At 47.8% G+C, this 24296-nt stretch overlaps 1 protein-coding gene across 3 annotated transcripts in view; it reads right to left on the reverse strand.

Annotated features, from left to right (window-relative positions):
- ASIC2 (acid sensing ion channel subunit 2) overlaps positions 1 to 24296 on the reverse strand; it is a 1209005-nt gene that overhangs the window by 80529 nt on the left and 1104180 nt on the right. For all 3 annotated transcript variants that reach the window (XM_043480717.1, XM_043480710.1, XM_043480724.1), the window contains exon 2: positions 16870 to 17020. In XM_043480717.1, the coding sequence (XP_043336652.1) occupies positions 16870 to 17020 (151 nt within the window). The remainder of the gene's footprint in view (positions 1 to 16869; positions 17021 to 24296) is intronic.

Raw genomic sequence — 24296 nt, forward strand, 5'->3', positions numbered from 1 at the left:
CTATGGAGCAATTCTCCAGCTTGATAAGGCACAACAGCCCCCTCCAGTCCCTGCCTGGCACCCATCCCCTCAGCTCTTGCCTCTTCTGGACAAGGCACACTCTCAGTGCAAATACAAAGACCCACTTTAAGAATGAGGCTGTCAAGCACAGATTGTTAGAACCAAAGGCTCAGCCCCTGTTACCTCCAAAGGGTAGCAGAACAGAATGCAAGTTGCAATCATGTACGGTGCTCTGGGTGACCACTCCTGGGACCTTTCTTTTTTTTTTTTTTTAAATTTAATTGGAAAATCTTTCTTTTTTAAAAATATTTATTTATTTATTTTTGGTTGCACTGGGTCTTCATTGCTGTATGCAGGCTTTCTTTAGTTTCGGCCAGTGGGGGCTACTCTTCATTGCAGGGCACGGGCTTCTCATTGCAGTGATTTTTGTTGCGGAGCATAGACTTCGGGTGCATAGGCTTCAGTAATCGTGGCACACGGGCTTAGTTGCTCCACAGCATGTGGAATCATCCTGGACCAGGGATTGAACCCTTTTCCCCTGCATTGGCAGGCGGATTCTTAACCACTGGACCACCAGGGAAGTTTCATCCCTAGAAATTCTGATTCTGTGTCTCTAGGGTGAAGATCAGGAATCTGCATGTCCATGGATTCTGATACAAATTATCTGAGGCCAAACACATTTGGGCAGCAGTGATCCAGTCCAGAGAAGGGAAGTGATTTGCCCAAGGTCACAAAGCAAGTTAAGAATAGAGCAGGGGTCAAAAACCAGGCATCTTGACTCCCAATTTGGCACTCTTCCTTCCCACAACTAGGAGTGTGGTTTATTTCGTGTGAGTGAATGACCTGGTACATAGCTCTGGGGGCTGGAGAAAGATAATATCCTTTTCATTGTCATATCCCCGAAAGTGCCTGGAACAGAGCAGAGCTGAGTAACTGTGGAATGAAGTGAATGAGTGAGGGAATGTCCTCGGCTGAGTTGACTGTTCCCTGCCCTTGGACCTGCTGGGAGTCTGCCCAGGGTTTACCTGGACCCTGGGAAACACCAGCACCTCCTACCGCCCAGCAAGAGGATTCCTCCCATGTTGCAGGAGGCAGAAGGCCTCATCCGCTGAGATGCCACTGGGCTGCAGACAAAACAGCACCAGCAGTGATAATAACAGTGGCCATAAGTGGGACCGTTCGCACAACTTTGGGAACCAAAAGAAAATGTGGGACCCACTGTTAAAAACTTACTGAGAAACTCAAGATAGCAGTTGTTGTTGTTATTTAGTCACTAAGTCATGTCTGACTCTTTTGCGACCCCACAGACTGTAGCCCTTCAGGCTCCTCTGTCCCCTGGATTTCCTGGGCAAGAATACTGGAGTGGGTTGCCATTTCCTTCTCCAGGGGAACTTCCTGACCCAGGGATCGAAACCGTATTTCCTGCATCTGCAGGTGGATTCTTTACCACTGAGCTGCCGTAGCAAAGCACTAAACCACGAGTCTGGGATTTCCCTGGTGATCTGGTGGTTAAGACCCTGCGCTTCCAATGCAGGAGGCGCGGGTTCGATCCCTGCTTGGGGCACTAAGATCCCATATGCCACACGGTACAGCCAAAAAACAAAAACCTCAAGAGCGTGACCCTCCTGAGTCTGTGTGACTGCAGTGCTTACACACCCATGAAGCCAATGCTGATGATAACCCCGCTTGTTGCTGGACAGAAATGTTCACATCTTCCTATTCCTTTTGCCACCAAATGATTCAACACTAAGTGGCTTCAAAGAGGGCAGGCTTCCAGCACAGGGGAGGATTTGTTTACACATCATGAACACCAGGATTCAAAGCCCCAGAGAGAGACAGAGAGCACAGAGAACGGGAAGTTACTACACACACACAGCGTCAGAAGCCCTTGCTAATTGGGACCAAGCTGAGATCCCGATGGCCTAACATGAAAGATGATGTTGCATCAGGAGGAAGGGAGTAAAGAGGCTTCAACCTGCAGAAGCCAGAGTCTCCCAGCATTTTTTTAGGAGCCGGGCCACGGCTGGCAGCAGGCGAGGTCGACCTGCGGAGCATTTCTGGTGCCTGCAGAAAGGGCTAGGAAGCTCTGCGGGAGGAGATGGGGAGCCAGGGACAGAATTCATAATGGAGCAGAGAAAGCACATCGCAAGGAAAGCAGCTTATATCTTTAATCTTTGCAAATTACAGGAAGCGAACCGAGGTAATAAACACTGGAGAGAGGGAGGCAAAGAAGCGTCTCTGAAAATCTGGAGGAATTTTCTAGGCTAAGGCGAGGATGTACGGTATAAAGCAATCTTGGGCTGAGGGAAACTGTAACAGTGGTTAGGATGGCTAGCTTGGGAGGAAAGGGTGGGAGGGAGGTCAGCCATATGGTGAGATGCATCTCAGCGCAGGATGGCTCTGTGTGTCCCCTCACCATTCTCTTCACTCTGCTCTCTGCCGAGGGAGCTGCCCTTGGTAGAGTGTACTGTGGGGCTCCCTTGCCCTCTAGCTTCTGGTTGACTTTAGCCAATTGTGGGCCCAGGTCATAAACAAGGGGAGACAGGAGAGTCAGGCTGGGCTATTTAGTCTCTCCACTTTGCCCTCTGGTCCCTGTGGGTCAGCTGCATGCCACCTTGAAGGGCACAGCCCAGGGCTGGGGGACTAGCTCTCCATCCTGATATTGGCTCTTCCCCTCTTTCCCAGGCATGCAAATGGCTCTCTCTGCTACCAGGCTCAGCACACAGCCCCACTGGTGTGTGCGTGCATGCTAAATCACTTCAGTCGTGTCCGATTCTTTCTGATCCTGTGAACTGTATCCCGCTAGACTCCTCTGTCCATGGGATTCTCCAGGCAAGAATACTGGAGTGGGTTGCCATGCCCTCCTCCAGGGGATCTTCCCAACCCAGGGATCAAACTTGTGTCTCTTGCATCTCCTGCATCAGCAGGCAGATACCACTAGCGCTACCTGGAAGCCCCACTGGTACTGCCTTCTTCAAGCCTTGCCTGTACCTTTGTGGACTAGCCCTTCATTAATCGTTCCTTGTATTACCCAGTCTGTGGGTTCTGCTGGTTTCCTGGCTGGATCCTGCTGGGGAGCATGCTCTGAGAGGCAGCAGGAGGCCCCTCTACCCCAAAGTCCACTGAAGGGCAGCTGTTGGTTGGAGCACAGCTGGGAATGGAGACCTCACTACCTGCAAGGGTAGCCTTTGGTTTCCAAAGTCTATCTTTGCATTGAGTTGAAAATTGCCTGCTTATAGATTTTATCCCCCTTTTCTAGCTCTACCCCTTCTCCCAGGATCTGAAGATGTAACCACTGGAGCACTCTTTTTTTTTTTTTTTAAGTATTTTAAACTTATTTTCTAGGAGAATTTATTTAATCAATTTATTTATTTATTTGGCATATGGGTTCTTAGACCCCTGACCAGGTATCAAACACATGCCCCCGGCATTGGAAACATAGAGTCTTAACCACTAGACCACCAGGAAAGTCCCACTGAGCACTCTTGTTTTCATGCTGACCCCAACAGAGCTGACCCCAGTGCATCTTTGTATCTGAAGTGCTCACTAGCTGAGGTGCACTTGGGGACATGCTTGGCTTGGCCAGGCATATGTGGGGAGGGTCCTGGGACCCTCTCTCCAACACCCCCAGGAGAGCCAACTGTCCTGCATGGCTTTGGAGTTCTGGAGGTCCCACTTCTTACACTGGGTAGGGTTAGGGTGGGCACAGCTTGTGCCCAGAGACAGAGCATCCCTTTCTCAAAGAAGTAAACTAGGCTTTCTGAGTCAATGAACATGCAAGCTTCTGGTATTTGGGGGGGGGTCAAAACCTGAGAGCACCCAGGTTAGATGCTTGGGGCTCGAGGGTCAGGCAGAGTGAGGGTTAATGTTAGGTTTTGGTTATGCAACAGAGAAGTGCAATTCTATTAAACAAAACAGTTACCAAACATACATTAGAGAAGGCACCGAGTGTGGAGTTGGGTCTAGGCTCATTACAAAAAGATTTATTTCAAGGATAATTTAAATAATGAGTTTCCCTAGTTCATTCAGGCTCAGAGATTATAAATGACTGAGAGGGCTGATAAGTCTGGGTGGGTAGCCAGCATGTAGGAGAAAGTGCCATGTCTCCGAAACTATAGGGGAAGTTGATGAATGATTAAGATTCTATTGATAAAGATTCTGTTGATGCACCCTGCCGGCAGAAGTTAGGTCCCACCAGATTGCTGAACAGATCCTGTATATAGATTGCAAACCTTGTTCAAAGCATTACCAAATTCATAGCAACTTTTTGTTATTAAAATTTTTTCAATAAATGAATATAAAAAACACGATAGCATTCATGTGTGGGATGTTAAAAAGGCATCCTCGTATTTCCAAAGGATGGAAACAGTGGTCTAGATCAGAGCTTCTCCTGCTTGAATGTGAGTCACTGGGGATCCTGTTACCAGGCAGACTTGGGGTGGGGTCTGAGTTCTGCATTAACGGTGAGCTCTCCGGGGATGCCAGTGCTGTTGGCTGGAGGACCACACTGTGGGTAGCAGGACCCACAAGAGAAGATCTATGCCACAGCAGAGCTCACCAGACCTGTGGAGGTCTGGTCTCAGCCTACCTCTCCAGCCCCAGACCTCACCCTGGGACCCAGCCACCTCGGGACACCAGGGGCTGGTCCTGGCCTTTTCTCTCTCTCAATTCCCCTCCCTCTGCCTGGCATCTTCCTTCCCTATGACTTACCCCCTCCTCTGACCCCCACATACTGCCCAGCCACCTGGCGAACAGTCCTGAGCGTGGGACCAGAGGTCATCTCCTCTCTGAAGTCCCCCTGAGATACGCTTTCCTTCTCTTCCAGAACAGATCATCTCCTCCCTTGTACCCCAGCTTTCCTCTATCTGTCATAACACCTGATGACATTTAATTGTTTACATGTCTCCCAAGCAGACTGCAATTGCCTACCATTCCTTAAGGCATTCAACATGAGACCTCTTGGATCAATGAGTTTCCATCTCCTACATAAAAGGAGCCCTTGGGATAGTTCCTAGATGGTGAATGCTTTGAAAACATGGACTGGGCCTTACATCTGTATCCTGGAGTTCCGGGCACACAGTAAGCTCTGTGAGATGTGAGCTCTGAACTGGAGCTGTTTCAGCCACCTCCTAGATGGTCCCCTCCGACCATTGCCTGGCTGCCTGGGAGATTTAACTGAGCAAGTATATGTCCTGCACAGCACTTAGCATCTGTATGAAGCAGGCGGGTCTTCACAGACTGATACAAGTCAGGCTCCTTCTGTCTACTTACTGGATGCCTGCCTCCAAGGGTGCTTCTGGCTCATGGCATCATTTCTCCAGATTACTTCGCACCTGTGGAGACCACCTCTCCAGGACAAAGGTCCACTCTGAGAGCGAGCTCAGACTCACAGCTGGCTGCATGTAGCATAGTTCGGTGCTCCAGACTCTCAGAATTCAGCCAGAGCCTGCAGCTCTTTTTCTGGAGAGGTCCTTGGTACCAGGCACTAGGACAAAAGTCTCTCCCGGAGGCAGAGATGTCAGGGAAACCATGGCAACCATCTCCCTCCACTCTTGCTCTGTCCCATTTGTGATGGGGGCTGGGAACCGTGCTACCTCTGAGAGTAGCTCAGGCCCTCCAGCTATGTGGAAAATTCATGATTATTTTTTAATTTAATTTTAATTTTGATCAAAGCAATACATGTACATAATTTTAAAAGCCCAATGGTACCTCAAGGCTTTTAATGAAAAATAGTATTTTCCTGCTCCACCTCTCCTCATCCCCTGAGACTCACTCCTCAGAGGCAGTTACTCTCAAGAGCTGGAGCTGTTTCTCCCAGAACTGACTTTCATAGTTTCACAGACATCAACTGCTTGACAGTTAATTCTTGATTTTCTAACTTTTAAGTATTACCTACTGAATTTCCACCATGGGAGCTGAGGCTGTAAGCTTCTTATATGAAATTATCCTGGCATATTCCCTTGCCTTTCACCTAGACGTCAGTATCCAGCTTTCACTTAATTATGACTATGCAAATATTACCCACACCCCAGCCTTAGAGTATATATTTTTGATCTCTTCCTTGTGAAACTATTTTGTTTTTCCTATTTTTTTTTCTTTTTGTTTTGTTTGGCTTGTACCTATAGCAGAAATGGAAAAAAAAAAAAAAGATCAAACTCATAGAGCAGAAAAGTGGTTGCCAAAGGCTGGGGGTGGGTGGAATGAAGAGGGTAGTAAAAGTGTACAAAGTGTACAAACTTTCAGTTATAAGATGTCTAGGGTCAGAAGATTTTATGTAAAACATGGTGACTATGGTTGATAATACTGTAACATATCTTTCTGATCCAGAGACAAAACCCAGGTCTCCTACATTGCAGGTGAATTCTTTACCATCTGAGCCAACAGGGAACCCAAAGTGTTAATCGACCAGTCGTGTCAGACTCTCTGCGACCCCATGGATTGTAGCCCATCAGGTTCTTCTGTCCATGGAATTCTCCAGGCAAGAGTACTGGAGTGGGTTGCCATTCCCTTCTCCAGGAGATCTTCTCGACCCAGGGATAGAACCTGGGTCTTCAGCATTGCAGGCAGATTTGTCACCATCTGAGCCATCAGGGAAGCCCTTAAGAGAGGCAGAAATTAAATGTTCTACTCTTGATATATCAAATATATTTGAAACCAAATTCTACCCTTACTTAATTTATAGGTTGCTGGATATACAGTTTTCTCTTAGACAAGAAAGATTCCTGCTCCCTGGGCCCTGCCCCAAATTTGAAGACATTCTGCTATATTGTCTTCCGGCTTCTACTGCATGCATTGAGAAGTCAATTCTAATTTTAGATTCTAGGTATTTGACTGGCTTTTTTCTCTCCAGAACCTTTTAAAAAGTTCTCTTTGTGAGCCTGAATTTTGCAAGGATGCATCTTGGTCTGGTTCTCTTGCCACTTATTGCAGACAGGACTTAATGAATTCTTTCACTATGGAAAATCGTGTGGGTCAGTTGGGAATTTTTCTTATTTTATTTCTTTGGCAACATCTTCTTCTCCACTCTCTCACTTTTGTAATTCTAGAAATCTTAGTTGTAGGATGTTGAGCTTTCTGGGTTTGCTTTCTCATTTTTGCATTTTTTTTCCTCTCCCATTTTCCATCTGTTTGTCTTTTTTATTTTACTTTTCAGGCAATTTCCTCAATTCCAATCCTTCTGTGGGTTTAAAAAAATGTTTGCAATCATATTTTTAATTTTCAGTAGGTTAAAAAAATTGTTTTTCTTTGGATGTTACTTTTTAATAGCATCCAATTTTAATAGCTGGTGTTTATGAATGCAGTATCATCTCTTACCTCTTGAGAATTTTAATTAAAATGTTTTGATGTTTCCTTCTGCTCTCTGCATTTATTTTTTATTTATTAAACACATATATAGTGCCTAATATTATTCAGGCACTTTGCCAAGTGTTTGACAAAAATATAAACTCATTTCCACCTTCCTAACAACCTTAAAGAATAGATAATAATATTATTCTCATTTTAGAGATAATGGAACTGAGGCACAGAGAGGCTAAGTAACTTGTCTGAGGTCACACAGCTGGTAAGCTGAATAGCTGGGATTTGAACCAAGGCTCTAGAACTCATGCCAATAACCATTATCTCTATTTCCTCAAAGTTTCCTTTTTGTTTGTTTGGTTTTGATTCCTTTCCTGTTGGTGTGTGTGCAGGCTCAGTCACTCAGTTGTGTCCAACTCTGCAACGCTGTAGACTATAGTCTGCCAGGCTCCTCTGTCCATGGGATTTCCCAGGCAAGAATATTGGAGTGGGTTGCCATTTCCTTCTCTAGGGGATCTTCCTGATCTGGGGATCGAACTCACACCTCCTGCATTGGCAAGCAGATTTTTTCCCACTGTGCCACCTGGGAAGCCCCTTTCTGTTAAGCGACTTCTCTCAAGTGCTTGACTTTTTGACTCTCCATTCATCATTAAGAAGTATTTAGTGTCTGGACAGTGTTCTTTGTATGTGGGAGGACTTACCAGGGGATTTCACCCTAGGATGATCTAACTGTTTGTATGGGGACTGCTGACTGTCATTCTCTGTGGATATTTTCTCTTGAGCTTGTCAGTGTCTCCAGGCTTCTGGTTACGGGGTGGGAGGGGTAGATTAGTCTGACCGAGGGTCTCGCTACTCAGGATGCAGAAGCTCACCTTATCTCCCTGGTTTCTATACAGCATCTCACTCGTGCCCTCAGTTTTATTTTTTTTTTCCCTTTCTTAAAATTAGTTGTTTTTTCTTTTTTTTAAAAAAATTAATCAATTTATTTTAATTGGAGGCTCATTACGCTACACTATTGTACTGGTTTCTGCCATACATTGACATGAATCAGCCATGGGTGTACATATGTCCCTGATCCTGAACCCCCCTCCCACCTCCCTCCCCATCCCATCCCTCAGGGTCGTCCCAGTGCACCAGCCCTGAGCGCCCTGTCTCATGCATCGAACCTGGACTGATGATCTATTTCACACATGGTAATATACATGTTTCAATGCTATTCTCTCAAATCATCCCACCCTTGCCTTCTTCCACAGAGTCCAAAAGTCTGGTTTCCCCCAGTCCAGAGCCTATCTGTTTCTTTTTTAAAATGAATTTACTTGTTCATTCATTTAGTTGGCTGCAGTGGGTCTTAGTTGTGGCAAGGGGCTCTTTGTTGCCAAGTGCACTATCTTGTTGCAGTGCACGGACTCTCTAGTTGAGACATGAGGGCCTAGTTGCTCCCTGACATGCGGGATCTTAGTTCCCTGACCAGGGATCCAACCCGTGTCTCCTGCATTGCAAGGCAGACTCTGAACTACTGGACCACCAGGGAAGTCCTGAGCCTATCTATTTTTCAATCTGATTTTTTTGCTTGGGTGTAGAGAGCTATTTGGTTGTACAACTTCTTTCACAGACTTCTAACTAATCTTCCTAGTTTTAGCTGCACCTCTCATCCTCATTGTCTGCAACATCTGATGCCTCCAATCCCCATCCTTTCTCAAGGAAGGGGAGGAGTGTCTATGGAGAGAACTGTTTGGCTTTAATTGGTTTCCCTGTGCAGATCCCGATCTTTCAGCCTTGTCTGCTCTGCCCAGTCAATTAACATCTGCTCTCCATTTTCCATAAACTTGCTGACACCTACTGTTATCTTCTTTCCCATCTTCTTTGGCCTTGTGGGTTTATACTTGAAAAAAAAGAATTCTTGATTGCCATTTAGGAGAGATTTGGGAGGGAGCCTCCATACATATTTCATTCATACACAGTTCATTCCACTGTATCCAATCAGAAGTTTAGACCATCATCCCTGAGGCTCAGCGGGCACATCATGGGCTCCTGTCACCGTTCCAGGAGAAGAGGGACAGAGGTAGAACTGATCCTAGGATGTACACAAGCCATAGGACCAATGGGTGCTTTTCATTCCCAATAGCATCAGCTGCCCATTTAGCCTTTTTTTTAAAAAAATAAGATATACTTTTATTTTTATTTTGCCATGCCTCATGGTATATAGGGTCTTAGTTCCTCGATCAGGGATTGAAAGCACCATCTTAACCCCTGGACCAGAGAAGTCCCACTTATTCAATGGTTTTCAAATTGGGTTCCTAGGAACCCTGGGGTTCCTCATGAAGTCTCAGGGTCGGCCACAGTGGAGCATGGAGAAATCAAACTGGTGGCCCCATCTCCAGTTGAACCAGAGCAGCTCTTCCTTTATCTGCTTTATATATTGGGGCTGTACTAAAGCTTTTGTTCAATACAAGGATTCTGCTATGGAAAAAAAAAGAGGAAAAAAATAGAAAGGGAGAACAGCAACAGACCTATCATTATATGCCATTCTATCTCCAAAGATGTCACTGAAATATTTTTTTCTGAGATATTTTTATGGCAGTGCCTTTACAATCACTTTTTGAGTTTTAAAGGAGTGCAGTGGAAGGAGACTTACTTTCAGGCCCATAAGTGGGTTTTCAGCTGGATTCAACTGCTTAGCAAGGAGTCTGTTCTTGGGGTGCTTCCTCAACCTCTCCAGGCTCCAGCTTCTTTATTTTTCAGTGGAGACTATACCTTGTTTGGAGGGTCACTTTGAGGATTCATGGGATGGAATGTTCATGGCAAGAGGTAGCTGGTGGCTCAGTGGTAAAAAAAAAGAAAATTCCGGCAGTGAAAGAGACTTGAGTTTGATCCCTGAGTCGGGATCAAAGATCCCCTGGAGAAGGAAACGGGAACCTACTCCAGTACTCTTGCCTGGAGAACCCCACGGAAGGAGGAGCCTGGTGGGCTACACTCCATGGGGTTGTAAGAGTTGGACACAACGTAGCGACTGAACCACCCACCCACCCTGGTCCCATCACTGTGCACAGCACCGGCAATATTTTCTCTCTCTCAACAAATGTGTCAACAGATAGCTATTGCCCTGGTATATGTCAGTGAGCCAGACAGTCCAAGATCCCTAACCTTTTGGAGCCTGTGTTTCAATAGAGACAGATTCACAACCGAAAATATTAGTAAATAAGTAACTCATGTGGCATACTTGAAGATGACCCAGGACATGGAACAAAGGACAAGCAGAACAGATAAGGAGGGGTGAGGAGTGGGGTGGAGTGCAATTTTAAATAGCGCAGTGAGGGGAGGTGAGATCCGAGCAAGGCTTGACAGAGGTGAGGCCATGAGCCACATGGTCTGAGCAGGGAATCTAGGCAGAGGGAATGGAGGATGCAGGTGCTCAAGGGAAGCTTTGAGGGACTCACGGAGAGTCACGGGGAGTCAGAGTGGCTACAGCCACGTGAACAAGGGGCCGGGTAGGAGGAAATGAGGCTGGGGAGATGATTCAGGGCAAGGTATTGATTCTATTAGAGCGTGGACTCTCAAAATAACTTCTATGCTTAAAAATATAATGTCAAATTCATCTTCCCCCAACACTAGGATTTGGGGACATCAAGGCAGAGTTTACTTGATTAAAAAGTGTGTTTTCAGAACTTCCCTGGCAGTCTAGTATTAACAGTCAAGACTTCATCTTCCAACGCAGGGGGATGCAGGTTTGATCCCTGGTCTGGGGAAACTAAGATCCCACATGCCTTGTGGCCAAAACACCAAAACATAAAACAGAAGCAATATTGTAAGAAATTCAATAATGATTTTTAAAATGGTCGCCATAAAAAAAAAATTCCTTTAAAAAGTGTATTCTCAACAGGGACCTACTGCATAGCACAGGGAACTCTGCTCAGTATTATATAGCAACCTAAATGGGAAAAGAATTTTAAAAAGAATAGACATATATGTACTTATAACAGAATCACTTTGCCGGACACCTGACGCTATCACAACATTGTTAATCAACTATATATATAATATAAAACTATATATATATAAAATACTATATATTATAAATATTATATAAATATTTATTTATAGAAAACTATATTTATAATATAAAACTATATATAATACAAAAAGTTTAAAAAAGAGAAAAGAAAAAAAGAAAAAATTAAAGCACATTAACATTTTGAAAAGTGCATTCTACATCAGCTTGAATGAAGGCGGTAACTTTTGAGCCTATCTATCTAGAATGCACGTCCATCAGCGAGCTCCCAGCACACGGATCCAGTTGTGTGCAGATGTAAGCCATTCGCATGCTTCACCCCTACCTCCCTGAGGAGGGCCGTTCGCAGGACTGGCTCCGGGAACCCGGGACGGGACGGGTCCCAGTCCTTCCATAGACACACCCACTGGTCACTGATTGGCCCAGGGGAGAGCACCTGACTGGGCCAGGCCAATGAGTCCCTTTCTTGTTTTTTTCTTTTTAAGAGAGCTTGAGAGAGTCAGCGCGGCCTCTCCCTGATGCTAGGATGTGAAAAAATATAAATCTGTTGGGAGCTCTGTGTGAAAAGATACACATGTGGAGAAACCCTGTCTCTAGTGAGAGAGAAAAAAGCAAATCAGAGAGAGGAGAGGGAAAAGAAGGGGGGAAAGACCAAGGCGGCGGGTGGCCTCGTTTCCACTTGTTCCTCACGCTGCCCCCTTGCCTTCCTGCCGCTGGGTTGTTGAAGCTTGCCTTGGATTCCAGGGGTAATACAATTCTTTTATGCCCAAGCTTCTCTGAATCTGGGTTTTCTCATGTGCAGCCTAGATAACCCACTGCTTATTTCTTTTATCTTTGAAGTTACTCAGAGGCATCTACACAGAGTTTCATTTTTAACAACCTCCCACCTGCCTTCAATTTAATTTCCTTTAGCAAAATGCTGGTCGTGAAATCTGCACTTCTGTAGCCTAGGACAGCTTTTCAGTCCTTTTTCTATTTTGTGAGGTCCTCCATAAAAAAGAAGATTTTCCACGGTCAAAAGCATTGGGGAAATAAATGCTTTATGCAACATTTCTATCTTGGAGATTCATAATGTGACATATAGAGAATCCCTGCCCTGAATTAATGTGTTTAACTCTGCCTAACCAGGGTTCTCCAGATCATTTTAATCCCTGTAACATGTAACATCCAAAACTCAGGATTTGGGGGCATGCTGTCAAGATCCATGTGTGACTGAGCCTCCCTTCTTTAAAGTGGCGTATTTCCAGGGTGCCTTCCACAAGGATGTTTGACCAAGGAAGCATTGTCAGCCTGGGGGGAAGGACATTTTTGATCGATTTCATAGTCACTTTCTACTTGCTAAGCATGAGTCCATAGGGCTGGGTCCACCCAAAGTAGATGCCTTTTCCTTGTTCACTCTTTGGCACCAAAGGTCCTCCCTGTAGGTCACAGTTACACCCAGAAGCATGGCTCCCTCAGTGCTTCCTGAAATTTCTGAGAAGTGAAGCAAGAATGTGTCAGAGGCTCCGCTTGGAGAATGAGATGTCCAGAGGATAAAGTGCTCCAGGACCCTTGTGTCGGTATAGAATATTCGGAACAGTCTCTGCCTCTGGGATGGTCTGACCTTCCTCCTATCTACTGGTTGTCATTATCAACCTTTGACTGTTTCGAGTTTGCAGAGAGTGCTCATCTGATCTGCTGGTAAAGGCAGGGCTGGGGGTTCGATCATGGGTCTGACTCTATAAAGTTACTTCCCTGTCCTACTGCTCTGCCTCTGTCATCAAGCTGTCTGTGGCCACTCCCTCAACAGCCAGCTTTCCATCCCTTTCTCCTCCGTCGTCACCCATCTCTCTCCTCTAAGGACTCAGGTTCCTTTTCCTGGGGATTGAGGGGAATTGGAAAGGTCAAGGAGGCAAGGTGGCATCCGTGGGGCCACCTGGCTTGGCAGGTCAGGAAGGCGGCTCCCTCCCAAAGCCCGAGGTGGGATGAGGCTTGGCCATCCCCTCAGTCTTTGGGAGCAATGACCGAAAAACAGAGCGTGGCTGCACCTCCTCAGGTGGCCTTAAGGACAAATATCCTCACTCACCAGAGCCCCCCTCTTGTCCTTCAGCAGGTGTGTGGACCTCAATTCCACCCACGTGAGGCTCACCCTCCACCATCCCAGGACACAAGCAGTTTTGAGGTGGCCAGAGTCTCTAAGAAATGCTCATGACACAGTGATTTCTCAGCCTGAAGAAAGGTACTGTGGAGGAAGTCTGGGTGTGGGGATTCAGGAGGCATGGCTGGGTGGCCTGGGTGAAGTCGCCTAACCTCAGCCTTCATCCCTGGCAAACGGAGATAAGGAGCCCTTCCTATTGCTCAACATGAGGGGAAGGCCGGGAGGGAGGGTGCTTATGGCCCCAGGGGAATGCGGGGGTGGCTGCAAAGGCAAAACTTCAAGAAGTCAACCAGAGCTTCTGAAGCTGTGCTCTCCAACATGGCGGCCACTCGCCCCCTGTGGCAATTTAAATGAATATACATCCAATGATAATAAAAATTCAGTTCCTCACTGATCACATATCAAAGGCTCAGTGTGGCTACCACATAGGACAGCACAGATAGCGTTGTAGAAAGTCCTGTTGGACGGCAATGACCAGTTTCTTCTCTAACTAATTTCTTCTGGCTTCTGTCCTGCTTTCAAGCCCTTCTCCTTCACACCCTGAATTATCCAACCTCAGACGACATGCTTTGAGTGACAAGTGCTGGTGTCTCACTAGGGACAACTCTCACTCACTCTGCTGGCAGGAGGGTCTGGAACTTCTTCTGGATTCTGTGTGCAGCTCTGGTTCCCAGTAGTAGCTTGAAAGGCAGGGACTTTGTCCTGTGTCTTCTGTAGTCCGACCGTGTCCTGCCTAGGTGTTAGGCTCACAGTAGGTCCTTAACCACGATTATGGATTTGTCTTGAATGGATATAGCTCATGGTCCATGAGGGCTGATGGCTGGTCAAGAAGCTTGGGTCAGTGTAGTCCTGGCTTGGCCACAGATTCACCATGTGACTGTCAGTCCATCACTGCTTCCCACCAGGCCTCTGTAGAACAGGCATGCAGGGGCGTGTGTGTGTGTGTGTGTGTGTGTGTGTGTGTGTGTGTGTGTGTCTGGAATAGATAGTCTCAGGTTCTTTCCTGCTCAGACCATCCACGGCTTCAGGGGGCAGAATGCAGATTCCCTGGGAAAGACCCTGAGGTTGGAGCCCAGACCATCAGTGGCCAGTGTGCAGACCCCAGGTCACCCTGCAGGGAGCCGTGCTGGGTGAGAATGTCTGGGAATGAGGCTGCCTGCCTTGCGAGTGTGTGTGTGTGCCAATGTGTGTGTGCGTGTGTGTCTATACATGTGCTTTGGCTCCTGACTCAAGGTAACAGGTGAGAAATCCAACATTACACTGGGAGGATATAACTGACTGTTGGTCAGGCTATAGGTAAGGGGTCTCTAGGATTCTTTTTTTTTTTCATGTAATTTTTGGCTGTGTTGGGTCTTTGCTGCCATGCGTGAGCTTTCTCTAGTTGTAGCGAGCAGGGGCTACTCTCTAATTGTGCAGGCTTCTCATTGAGGTGGCTTCTTTTGTTGCAAAGCTTGGGTTCTAGGGTGCACAGGCTTTAGTAGTTGTGGTGCACAGGTTTAGTTGCCCCTCAGCATGTGGGATCTTCCCGAACCAGAGACTGAACCTGTGTCCCTTGCAATGGCAGGCAGATTTTTAACCAGTGGCTCAGCAGGGATGTCCCTCCAGGATTCATTTTTTATTTCTCTCCTTTTCCACAGAAGTTCAATAAACAAATATGTTCCTGTGTCTGCAAGGTAGAGGACCAGGTCTTGGGGACCTGGTCCCAGCTCCCAGGACGCAGGGTTGTCTTTGGGCCCCAGGTCACAGAACACAGGCTGCCCTGAAGGATGTTCTGGAAACCCAGCCTCTGTGGGCCCTTTTCCAGAGCTTAGCACTAACACACTTCTTTATCTGTTTACTGGAGGGCAGTGCTTAGTCGCTCAGTCGTGTCTGACTCTTTGGGACCCCATGGACTGTAGCCCACCGGGCTCCTCTCTCCATGGGGATTCTCCAGGTAAGAAGGCAGTGGGGACCCTGAATTTAGGGAAGTGGATGGATTCGACTAAGTGTCTGCTTGGCAGAGGGCTGGAGCTTGAGGTGAGCTCCCAGAGACGGTACTGGATCCATGTGAGCAGGTGATGCTTGTGAGGCCATTTCACTCTTCAGGAGCAGGAGTGACCACAACATGCCCTGAGGGGCGCTCAGAGGCGGGGAGCCTGGAGACGGGGTGCGGTGGGCGGGAGAGAGCTCTGGGCTTGTGGTCTGTCCTCCCAGGGTGGAGGCCCTCGCTGCCCTCAGAAGCCTGGAGGGCCTGGGACTGGGGAGAGCCAGACCTCAGGATGGGGCTGAGGGAACGGCTGTGGGAATCACGGGATGGAGGCTGGGCTGCAAGAAATGAGGGTGGGCGTGTTTTACCTTCACCCCCTCCTCAGCTCCAACCTGAGAGCCCAGGCCTCCTTCCTGCTGGAATCTGCTCACCCTTCAACCCTCCCTGTGGGTCCTCTCAGGCCCATCTCTAGACTTCCTCTTCCTCCCCGTCTTTGGTCCCTGAACCGAGGGTTATGTGAATCTCTCTTGGCATTTAGGGTCCCACGCTTGGGCACCTCTTCACTTCTCTTGGTGAGATCTAGAGGCTGCCGGCATCCCTAGGCCTCCCCCCCATATCATTCCAACTTCCGCTCCATCATCACAGTGCCTTCCCTGTCCTTCCTGCACACCTCTCATGTATGATTCATGATAATCTCAAGACTTCAGGTAAGGACCCCATGCCCTGCAATGCTTTCCCTGCACCCTCCCACCTCCCAGGTGAAGGCTGTCATCTCACCCCAGCACCGGGGACCCTCAGGTCCCAGTGGTCTGTGTGTCTCCTCTTCTAGGCTGTAATCAAGGGCTTGGTCTTTTTTCAATTCAATATCCTTATTTTGGTGTAAAGCCTGAGATAGCATATGTGGCTTATGAATAGTTTGCTGAATAAATAAACGAATAATTGGATGCATGAAATGAGCTTTGGGACTTGTATACCCGGGGTCCCCATGGGCTCACGCAGGCTGAGTCTGTGCCCTTCCATTTTCCAGCAGCCCCTCCACCTTCCCCCAGCGGGAGAAATCTGCTTTCCTTTCCACTGGGCCCTGTAGCCGAGCTGGGATATTCAAGATGGTGGAAGAGGAAGGGGCTGGTCCATCACTTCCTCTTCTCCTGAAATTGCGCCACCCATCGCCCCAACCGAACTCGCTAATTCAAGCCTTCCTCCGCGCCTCCTCTCACCCTACCCACCTTTCCCTTCCAGTATCCCCATCCCCGGCCCCCTCCCACCTAGTGAAATCCAAGGAAAACTCAGGGCATCACAGTTTGTGCTGGGACATCCTTCCCATTCACCGGCACGTCACCCACCCCTTGATGGAGAGCAGCCCTTCACCGGGTGGGCCAAGCTAACCCGCTCCAGGCAAAGTTCCCCTGGAGGCCGCACCCGTCCGCCATCACCCCCGGCCCCGGCCCCGGCCCGGCTCACCTGTCTCGCCCCAGATGGGCAGGTACTCATCCTGCTGAATGTCCAGCATGATCTCCAGCCCGTTGCCTGTCCCCCCCTTGACCGTGGTGAGCAGAGGCTTGCCGTCCTCGCCTGAGTTAAACATGTAACACTTCCCATATTTTGTAAACACCTGAGGGAGAGAAGAGAAAGAAGCACGTGGGTGACTTTGGACTGGGCTCCAGGCAGACTGGGAACCCCAGAAATCCGACAGCAGGCCAGCGTCCCCACGGCCCGTCACAGCCAACCCTCTTGGGGACCACGATTAACCTCACCCCCGGTTAATGGGCTGGATTTTGGCATCCAAGAACACATCTGGACACCCTTTGGGGTTTGTTGCCATGGAGTCTGGTCTCTTCTCCCTCTGTTAATCCTTCTCTGGGGGCGGGGCCAGGGGGCGGAGGGAGCCATGTCCACTTTCAAGTGTCAATCATTGTCTGTATGCTTTCTATCCTGTAATCTGTGCCTCCAGCCCTGAGCTTTCTCTTGGGCTCCAGACACGCTGATCCAACTGCCTGATACGCATGATTTCTGCATGGCCCATAGACACCCGACTGCCAGCATGTCCCAATGGGATCAAGGCTTCCTCAGCGTCTGCACCCCACCGGATGGTTCTCCTGTGCACTGTGTCCTGGGGAATAGCATTGCCACCTGCCCAGGGGCTCAGACCAGACCCTCAGAGTGGGTGTCCCCTCTTCCTCTTTCTCACCCCACGTCCAGTCAACCAGCAGGGCCCATCAACACTGTCTCTGCATCCAACTTGACTTTTGCCTTCTCTCTTCGGCACGGCTTTAACATAATGACCTCCATCATTTCTTGCTTGGGCTGCTGCAGTTTCTTAGCTAGACTGCTGGATTCCAGACAACCTTCTCCAGCCCATCCTCTAAGTGAATCGTGGCTCACTCCTTCAGAAATGCAAACCTGATTATATTAATCCTGTGGTTAAAATCCATCAGGGCTGCCCATCCCCCTGAGAATAAGATCCAGGCCCACCCTCCACACTCAGCCTTCTATGATGCTCTCTCTGTCTGCTCCATCCTCCTCTTCCCATCTGAGTCCATGGGAATCCACTGGAAGACAAGCTCATGGGTTCGGTGGTTACCTCTGCATGTTCACTGAGGAATCTACCCCTGGTGGCTAGCTTAGGGCCTGGCACCTGGGGGTATTCCAGAAATATATGTCAAGTGGACAAGTGAATGAATACATGAGTGGGTGGGTGGGTGGAGCTACATTAAACAACTCTGGCACCTCTGGAGGTGCCCTGCTGGTTCGCCTACTTGTGGCTTTCTACTTTGCTGCTTCCTCTACTGGTAACGGCTCTTGTTCCTTTATCTGCCTGGGCAACTTCTGTCCATTCTCCAAGACTGAATCAATCCACTGCCTCCTCCAGGATGCTGTCCCAAGCTCAAGGACCAAGTTGTATAACATCCCTCCTCACTTTCCCCCTTTGCTCCTTCACCAGGGCAGCTATCACATGCAACAGTAACCACAGGTGGATATTGTTGTTTCCATTGTGCAGAGGACAAAACCACAGCCCAGAGAGGTTAAGCAACTTGCTCAAGGTCACACAGCTATTAAGTAGAAAAGTTGAGATTCAAAGCCTCGTCTGTCTGGTTCTAACACACGTGATCTTTTGGGGGCATGTTGTCTTTGTCATTGGGATGTTTCTGAGCCTTATACTGCTCCTCTCTGCCTTGCTTTTTCCATCAGCCAATCAATAGTCATATGCATGAGCTCCTACTACATGCAAGGATTATGAAGACTGTAAAGAGGTACAAGCCCTGCTCTCCCAGTATTTCCCTTTATAGCCAGGGTCCCCAACGCTCTGGCCATGGGCCAGTACTGGTCCATGACCTGTTAGGAACCCAGCTGCACGGCAGGAGGTGAGTGGGGAGATGGAAGCTTCATCTGTATTTACAGTCTCTCCCCATCCCTTGGGCTTCCCAGGTGGCACTGGTGGAAAAGAACCCGCCTGCCAATGCACATGATGTAAGAGATGCGCACTCGATCCCTAGGTTGGGAAGATCCCCTACAGGAGGGCATGACAAGCCACTCCAGGATTCTTGCCTGGAGAATCCCATGGACAGAGGAGCCTGGTGGGCTACAGTCCATGGGGTCCCAAAGACTCAGACACAACTGAAGTGACTTAGCACTCACTCCTTCCCTCCCTTGCTTTACCACTTGAGCTCCACCGCCTGTCAGATCAGATCAGTGGGGCATAATAAATTTAATACACTTGAATCATCTTGAAAACATCCCGACACCCCCTCCTCCCAACCCCACCCCGCGTCCACCCCAGTCCGTGGAAAAACTGTCTTCCATGAAACCGGTCTCTTGTGCCAAAATGGTTGGGGACCGCTGCTTTTTAGTGCATATCAAAGTATATAATTAGATGGTGATTTATAGACTGTTGGTTGGAGAGGTTGGGGGCTGGGTCTGTTTTGTTGGATGAATGAATGAATGGGGTTCAAGGGGTTGCTACTCCCATTCCCTCGCCCACATCTGGGAGGCACCCTTAAGTGTTGGCCAGCCTTGCTAGTTCTGGCGGGAACTCACACCTGATCCACTCCCCTCCCCTCCCTTTCTCTGCTCTGGTCTTCTCAGCTTCGAGCTTAATTGTTCCTGAGCGTTTTTGCTTGCTTCTCCTGGAGGGTATTAGAGGAGAGACAGTTTGCCTTCGTGGGGGCAGAAGAAGGGGCTCTGAGCCAGGCAGGCGTGCACGGACTGCACTTCTCCACCGGCCGCCCTGACTGCACCGCGCCAGCCCACCTCTCCTGCCTCGCTTCTCGGAGAGGATCATTTTCCTCTTTGCTCAACATCAAAGGCCGAGAGCTATTTACCCACAGCGCAGTTTTGCTAGAAACTCGGGACAAGATGCCGCCCTCCTTCCCCGTTGCCGTGCATAATGACGTGTAAGAGTAACTGGCTTCAAACGTAGGCCTTATCGCCCCCAGCCACAAAAGACAATTTATTTAAGTCTAGACTGTCAGGCCAGAGCTCGCTGCTTCTTCAGACCTGCCATTCTCCGAGGCACTCCTCTGCTCTCCTGGTAAGCGCTGACAGCCTCATCTGGGATGGCAGGGCTGAATTTGCAAGGTTGCTAAGAATCAAGAACTGCTCTTAGTTAGATCCTTTTGTAAGAATTAATGGTGCATATATCAAACCTGGACCTGCAGGAGTGACAGGGGTGGGGGGTGGGGGGAAGCCTGAGATAAAGATGGACCCCATGACCATCATTTTCATTGCTCACTGCGTGTTACAGTTGAGAGATGACACTTACAGCTTCAACTTGCTCAATGGCCCCATGAAGTTGGAGGGAAGGAGACTAAAAATTCCTGAGCATCTACTCTGTGCTGGCTCCTGCTTGGCATTTTCAGAGGAACTATCTTTTTGCTAATTATGGTCCCAACTACCCTGATGGGAAGGCGTCTTATTATCACATGCCCATTTTACAGCTGGGAAGACTGAGACTTAGTGAAGAGGTAGGTCGTAGAGCCGGGACTTTACCACCAAGGAAGTTCCAAGGGAGGAATCCTGAGATTTTGAGCCAGACAGAAAGGCATCAGAGCACCTTGCTCATTATTTGTCAAGTCTGTGGCCTTGAACATGACATCTTTTTCCAATGTCAGTTTTCATGTTTGCAAATTGAGCAGAGATAACCTTGCCACATGGTTGTAACATCTAAATGAGGGAATGCAAGTGGATTTGTTTGGAAGATTATATAATAGACATCTTTAAGAGGTATGGATCCATACTAGGTTCTTTTCAGCAGAAGTGAGAGAAGTTATTTGAGTTATGGGGGGAGGTCAGTGATGAACTGAAGAATGGGGGGTGTTGAGGGGGCCTGTTCTCTCTGATTGTGACTCAGTAATACCAAACTTATCTCTCTCTCTCTGTTGCTGTTGTTGTTTTTTGGCCGCATGGGTCTTCATTGCAGCTATCAGGCTCTCTAGTTGTGGCATGTTGGGCTTAGTTGTCCCAGGCATGCGGATCTTAGTACCTTGACCAGGGATCACACTGTGTCTGCTGCATTGGAAGGTGGAATTTTAACCACTGGACCCCCAGGGAAGTCCCACCGAGCTCATTTTGAAGTAGTTACAGGGGATGGAAACCATCATGTGCCACTGACTGCTTATTCCTTAAGAATGTTAAGCCTGTTGCTAAAAGCCCAGGGCAGCCAATGAGATTACTGGAGCCACAGAGTTCTGTAAGAGAGGGCAATGCTTTGATGCACACAATCCACTTTGAAATCTACTTTTGGATGGAACTGCAAACAGTTACTGGTGCAGTGGACAGCCATCATAGTCCGAAGTTAGCACGCTTTAGCCGGTACTTTTTTTCTCTTGGTAGTGTCTGTGTCTGATTTTGGTATCAGGGTGATGGTGGCTTCATAGAATGACTTTGGGAGTGATCCTTTCTATTCAGTCTTCTGGAAGAGTTTGAGGGACTTCCCTGATGGTCCAGTGGCTGAGACTCTGAGCTCTCAATGCAGGGAGCCCAGATTCAATCCCTGGTCAGGGAACTAGACACAACTAAGAGTTGGCATGCCACAGTGAAAAGATCCTGAATGCCGCATCTAAAGATCCTATGTGCTGCAAGGAATAGTGAAGATCCCGTGCACCACCGCTGAGACCTGCACAGCCAAATAAATAAATAAAGATAAAAATTAAACAAAGATTTTGAGAAAGATCGGTATAAGTTCTTTGTATGTTTGGCAGAATTCCCCAGTGAAGCTGTCTAGCCCTGGACTTTTGTTTGCAGGGAGGTCTTTTTTTTTTAAATTACAGATTCTATTTCACTTCTAGTGATTGGTCTGTTCAAATTGTTTCTTCTTGATTCGGTTTTGGTGGGCTGTATATTTTTAGAAACCTGTCCACTTCTAAGTTATTCAGTGTTTTGGAATAAATTGTTCATATTTGGCACAATCTAAATCCAAGAAATCTGGATGTGGGGATGGGGAGAGGCTCTGTGCCTTCCAGTAGCTCTTAGAACAGTCCTGAGCTCACAGACTGGCTTGGCTGCCCTCTCTGGAGCACCACTCACATTCTGTCTGCTGTCATTGATATTTTGCAGCAGCCTTATGAGTTTGGTCTTATCACTCCCATCTTACAGATAAGGAAACTGAGGCCCAGAGAGCCTGAGCCAGGTCACAGAGCTGGTAAGTAGGGAATCCAGGGTGTAAGTCATCTTTGCCTCACTCCATTGCCTGTGTTCTTTGCCCCCGCTTCCTCGTAGCTACAGCTCCTCTGTTCCCGGCAGACTGGTAAAATTGGTTCCTTGCTAACACTGGGGTTCTTGAGCTTGGCCATGGTGGCGGGGGGTGGTTATATCTCAGAGTCAGGAGAATCTCAGAAAAGTACAGGCACCAAAAGTCTTCTTGGGGATTTCCCTGGTGGTCCAGGGGTTAAGAATCCTCCTCTCAATGCAGGGAACACGGGTTTGATCCCTGATTGGGGAACTAAGATCCCACATGCTGTGGGGCAACGAAACCTGAGCCCTGCAACTAATGAAGCCCTCAGGCCACAATTAGAGAGCCTGCTCGCCACAACCAAAGGCTCCTCTTGATGCAATGAGGATCCTATGTGCCACAACTAAGACCTATCACAGCCAAATAAATAAATATAAAAAAATCTTCTTGCCCAAATGTCTCATTTTGCCCGTGGAGAGTCTAAGGCTCAGAGAGGTGAGTGTCCTGCCCTGGGTCACACAGCTAGATTGGGGGCAGAGTTGAGATCTGACCTGGGTTTGGGTCTGTGCTCTTCCTCTAAAGCCTTTGTTTGTGCATGATGGGGGTTGGAGATGATGGCTAAGCTCCCCTTCCTGGGGCCCTGCATCCAGGAATAAAAAAGATTAGCAGTGCCTGCTGGCCTGGGTACCAGCATCCAGGTTCGGTGTGACCTGTTGGGGCTGCCTGTCTTAGAGTCCAGGAAATGCACAGTGGAAAAGGTTAGGGACAGCAGATATCCCTGAAGACACAGTTTTCTGGCCCAATTAGTAGTGCAAACAACATTTCTACACATGGACCTACTTAAGAAAATAAATTATGTATAAGCTCCCTTAAGGACTGTAGAAATATCCACTTACCAGCACACAACTGGGCCTGCAAACTTCAAACCTTCCAAGCCTTCGTTAATCCTGACCTTTAGGGCTTTTCTGAGGCAGTGGCTTCCTTGTCTCCTCCTTGAAATCCTATTGCTCCAAACCTCCTCTAAAACTCAGCTTTTCCCCCCTGCTGAGTTGAATGAACTTTCCTCCCAGTGATTTGCTGAAATTTCTTGTTTGGCTGTTTTCAAAATAATGGACATGCTAAAGCCCACTGTTTTGTTTGCTCTGGTTTTCTCTATCGAAATCTCCTAACACAGCAATCCTCAACCTTTTTGGCACCAGGGACCAGTTTTCTGGAAGAAAACTTTTCCAGGAAGCAGGGGAGTGCATGGTTTCTGGATGATTCAAGTGCCTTACATTTATTGTGCATATTATTTCTATTATTATTACATTAGCTCCACCTCAGAACATCATGCATTAGATCCCAGAGGTTGAGGACCCTGCTTTAACACATTTCACACCGAGGGAGGAAAACAGTCTGTTAAATGGGTTACAAGGCTTTCAGTAAACAAAATGAAGCTGCCTTTTGTTTTCTTTTCTTGGAAGGAGGGGTGGAAGGTTATCAGTAATTCATTCCTTTTCATTGCTGTGTGGTATTCCATTGCACAGCTATACCAGGATTTATTCATTCAACTATTGATAGACATTGGGTTGGCTATTACAGATAAAGCTACTATGAGCAGGTATAGGTCAGTCTTTGTATGGATACGTTTTCATTTCTCTTAAGTAGGTGCATAGGAATTGAATGGCTGAATCATATCATCATAAGTGTGTCTGTAACTATTTAAGAAATGGCCAAGTTGTTTCCAAAATGGTTGTATAGTTTTATATTCCCATCAGCTATGAGAGTTTCAGTGGGGGTGGTTTCCATTTGTTTTTTGAAGTTGTCAATGAACATGTTTGAGAATTAAATACAGCAGAGGGATGCATGCATGAGGAAGGGGCTTTAGATGGTCAGCTCCTGGAAGACGAGGCCTGCCTGCATCTTATTAGGAAAAATGCTTACTCACTCATCTCTTCCTGCAACAGGAATTTTTGGCCACCTATGATGCTCCTCGGACAGATGCCTGACTGTGCTTTTACCCCATGGTGAGATTTAAAAGGCAATTTCAGCAAGTACCCAGGAAAGCACCTCTGTGTGGCTGTGGAGTCCTTGGGAACCAAGGAGATGAGAGAATGCAGCCCCTAGGCAACCACTTCATCCCAGCCAAGAGGCCACAGTCTCTTTTAGGACATCATTAATATCATCCATCTTTGGGTTCCTTTTCGGAGAGGAGAGGAGAACATACAGTCACTGGGCGTTT

Source organism: Cervus canadensis, chromosome 1 (assembly GCF_019320065.1).
Source record: "Cervus canadensis isolate Bull #8, Minnesota chromosome 1, ASM1932006v1, whole genome shotgun sequence".
NCBI classification, from domain to species: Eukaryota; Metazoa; Chordata; class Mammalia; order Artiodactyla; family Cervidae; genus Cervus; species Cervus canadensis.